The 4,164-nt window shown below is 38.1% G+C and overlaps 1 protein-coding gene across 1 annotated transcript in view; it reads right to left on the reverse strand.

Moving 5' to 3' along the window:
* Window positions 1–597: 597 nt before the first annotated feature.
* LOC101361413 (tripartite motif-containing protein 43-like) overlaps window positions 598–4,164 on the reverse strand; it is a 4,542-nt gene continuing 975 nt past the window's right edge. The window contains exons 2-5 of the mRNA XM_004390490.2: window positions 3,701–3,796; window positions 1,969–2,199; window positions 1,239–1,261; window positions 598–764 (exon numbers count right to left, since the gene is read on the reverse strand). Of these exons, the coding sequence (XP_004390547.1) occupies window positions 635–764; window positions 1,239–1,261; window positions 1,969–2,199; window positions 3,701–3,796 (480 nt within the window). The 3' untranslated portion in view covers window positions 598–634. The remainder of the gene's footprint in view (window positions 765–1,238; window positions 1,262–1,968; window positions 2,200–3,700; window positions 3,797–4,164) is intronic.

A 4,164-nucleotide genomic window follows, 5' to 3' on the forward strand; every position in this document is an offset into this window, starting at 1 on the left:
AAGCAAATTTAAATTTAAGAAAAATATCTGAGTATGCTTTCTTACAAGGGGTCTCCTGCTAAGAATTTTCTGGCTTTTTACCTGGTTCCATCTCAGGCCTAGTCGTTCTTTGCCTGCTAGGCTAAACCCCTGGTTTAGGTCTACCACGGAGTTCTAAAGACGGCCTCATCAACAACCAACTTACTTTATTGTTGTTCATAAATTCTGGTGTTCTGCATATTGCTTTTTTATGTTTATTCATGTATTTTTCTGATCATATTAATTAAAATACATTACTACAAACTGATTACTGAGAAACTTTAATTTTTTTTTTAATATAGGCATTTCATTTTAAATTTGAAGGTTCTGAAGTAATACTTATTTCTGTATGAGGCACTGAACAACTGACATTGTATCTGAGAATAAGTCTAGGCCTCAAGGAGCCCTTTTCTGATTATTTCCTTTCTCTCACTTTCTAAGTAATTTATTACAGATCCGACTTGCATTTAGCCTTTCCCCAACTTTCATTTAGGTATTTTTCATATTATCATGTGGTAAATATGATTATAAATGTCTTTTTGCAGGCTGTTCTCTCCTCAATCCAGAATTAATAAAGATGGAAAGATTGCTCATAGAAAACCATAAATGAAAGACACTATGAGGTCCCACCACTGGGCTGACACTCACCTCGGAATTGGTTGAACCTGTCTATCAGTCCAGTGATGGGCCTGGCACTGAGTGCTGGGTTCACAGGCTGGGGCATGTGCAGCTGCACGGACTCACTCCTGCAAGAGGAAAGAATCAGTTATCTTTCAGGTGCCAAAGTTGTCATCACTCTACATAAAAAACACATCGGCATTAACTAAATATTTCATCAGAACCCATTGCTGATATTGTGGTGTACCTTCACAGTCCTGGGATGGAATAGTACCATTCTCAGAGAATCTTTCTCTCTTCTCCACCTGCTTCCTTCTCTTGCCTCCCAGAGGAAACTTGCCTCTCTCACCTACCATCTGGCACAAACTAGTCCATTCACCTCAATAAGTCTATGTGTTTGAAACCTAAAATCATAAGTAGCTTTCCTCTAGCCACTTATGCACCAAGCTCTGCAACACATACCTCCCTGAGTCACAGGAGAGAAACAACACTAATTTAAATACCTAATACTTCTATAAACTATGTTCTCACTTTTTTAGAAACACCAGGGTCTCTTTCACAGCTCTCATGGAGCTCTAGTTTGCAGTGAAGGCCAAACTTACCTGGTCAATATGTCTCCCAAATCCTGTGAAGAGAATAGAAAGAAACGTTTAGAATTCTTCACAAATTGGTGGTTCTGCCAATCTAGTCTTTAGGTTTGGGCAAGTTCAGAAGGTACCACCCACCCATCACCACAATTTTTTGGTAAATTGATTTTTCCTTTCCTCTCTAACGATAATCCCAGTACAACATGTGGAGAGAATCTGATTTCTTGATGAACTCAGAAATCTGAGGGTGAATAAATAAAGAGAAGGACATGAGTACAGACTGTTCTGATACAATGGTCAGCTGTCTCCAAAGTGGTCTTTCCCAGGGAATGTCTCCAAAGATTAATGTGCCCCAGAACAAGGGTAATTCAAATCTGGGACTTTAAAACAGAAGGAAGAAGTAAAAGTTAGCTCTTCCCAAATTTCTCCATACTGTCCAACTGGAGACAAAAATGGAATGCTCATGAGGAAGTTGTTCCTTTCTGGTTTTTAGAGAAACAAGGTACACAAGAAGACTTTTTTAGGGTATTCCTTGGGTAATCTACTCTCGTACTTCCATGAAGCTTTGTTGTTCATGGCTAGGATAGGAGTTACAATTTTTATCTATTCTTCTCATTTGGGAAATGACTTCCACTTAGGAGCAGAAAATTAAGAATTATGTTTTTGGTACCAAATATATATTGGAGGTTCAATATGTGGACTTCAGCTACTACGAATGAATTCCAGGCACATTGTCAGTTCTTACCTGGAGTAGCTCCACATCTGGTTTATGGCAAATATTCATCAGCTCTTCATACATTTCTCTTAGGTGCTTTCTCTTTTGAGCCATCGCTGCCTCATTTTCCTTGAGTTGCTGGAAGATTTTTTCTCCTTCACTTTCTAGTCCCTGTAAGTGTTGTTTTTCCTCTTCAAGGAGGATAGGATGCAACTTCCGATACTCTTTTCTGATCAGGTATGTTCGCATAAACATATTTAACTGCAAGGAAATTTATTTCTTAGAACATATATGCAGGCCAACGTTATCTCCCTCCACTTAAACCTCATCTATTTCTCTTTGACTCACGTCCTCTACCAATCAACTACACACAACCTAAACCCATGTCCTTTGACTTATCAGAAACCACAGTCATCCCTCTGTTTCATTCCTTCATTTGTTCTCCATTAATGAGTCAAGCCCACCCTTCCTTCAAAATACTTTCCTTCACTTCATAAGTTCCTGAAACATCTGCAGAAATGCTTCTCATAGTTTATTTCTTTAATACATATTCTTTAAAATCTGAAAGACTACATGAAAATTATTGAATTATGGTTGACTATTAAATCATTATTAGCTGCAGCAGAGTCATCTCCAACTCAAGGAGAGCCCATGTGTGTCAGAGTAGAATTGCGCTCTTTAGGGTTTTCAGTATCCTCATTTTCAGAAGCAGATCCCCAGGCCTTTCCTCTGAGGTGCCTCTGGGTAAACTTAATCTCCAACCTAGCTCTCATACACCCGGAGTCACCATGAGTTGGAGACAGCAACTGGTTTATTAAATCGTTATATGTAATATTCTTATTATCTTACATTAGTCCCTGTCTCAAACCTTCCTACTCCATAGGCTGACCATTCACTTTTTACACAAAAGTTACATATTTCAGACTTAGAAGCTATGAGGCAAGCTCTTCCTAAAATTCTTAACCAGGCTTTCACACTGATTTCTGTCCTCTAATCCTTGTTTCTGCCTTTCTTGTCTATCAGTTCACTTTCTTCCTCCTATTAATTCCACAAGCTTCCATACTGTCCTGTGGTTTTAAGGATATTAATTCTCATTCCATTGCATATCTTCTCCCAATATTTATCTATTCAATCTCTCTCTCCCACACACTTTCTTAGTCCCTTTTCCTCAGCTTTTCAACATGTTCTAGTTACTCCAACTCGAACCAATATCATTCTCAAGCATATGTACAATCCATTTTGATCATCAAAGGCACACTTCTTAAATTGCTGTTCAAACCCACTATTTCTCCCATAGGCATCACTGTATTTAGAATTGTGAAATGTATTCAGTTCCCCTTTATATGTTATTTAACTTCCAGACTTCATCTCATACAGAAATCTCTGCCTGAAAAGACCCCTGGATATTTTAACATTTTTCCTGCCGAACTCAGATTGATTTGAACCTTATCTGAGAAACTTCCTGAAGTCCTGAAACATGTTTAGTGAATTTCTCCAAATCCCTCTATGTACCACCAGCACAGCACTCTTTGTCCTAGCGGCCACATTTTTTTTTTTGAGGCGTGGCTGATATATTAGGGTTTATTTTTCTTAACTAAGATCCACGCTATCTTACATTGGAAAGGCAGATTATGGTGCTTTTCCTATTGATAAACCACTCACAGCATCTCATGGCACACCACAATTTCAGCTCAAGTTCTTAATGGACAAATCTCAGCAAGTGTGTCATAGCTGATTCCACAGAAAACAGTCTCATACTTACATCCCACTCTCTGGCTATTCGTCTCTCCTTATTTAGATTCCTCTGATTTTCTTGGATCTTTTCCCATAAAGACCTCATTTGCTTTAACAGTTTCTCCTGCAAAAAAAACACGGATAAGAGTATCAGAGATGTGAATGTAATAAGTGAATATTATACGTTTCATACCGTAATGAATGGAGAGAAGTAAAAATTGATGTACTTAGGGAGAGCTGAAGGATTGTAATGTTTCACTGTTTACTCTCCATAATTAACAAATGTGGGAAATTGCAAGCTGTAGAATCACAAAATTTAGTATCCTTATCAAATGAGAATTTTATGTAACATGGCTCATTTTCAGATAAACATCTTGCCACAGAATTTGGGTCTTCTAATGCTGTTGTAACTGTGTGCCATAAAGTCAATTAAGATTCATACCTACCCTACAGGACAGAGAAGAACTGTCCCATAGAGTTTCCTAGGCTATA

Source organism: Trichechus manatus, unplaced genomic scaffold (assembly GCF_000243295.1).
Source record: "Trichechus manatus latirostris isolate Lorelei unplaced genomic scaffold, TriManLat1.0 scaffold00302, whole genome shotgun sequence".
NCBI lineage: Eukaryota > Metazoa > Chordata > Mammalia > Sirenia > Trichechidae > Trichechus > Trichechus manatus.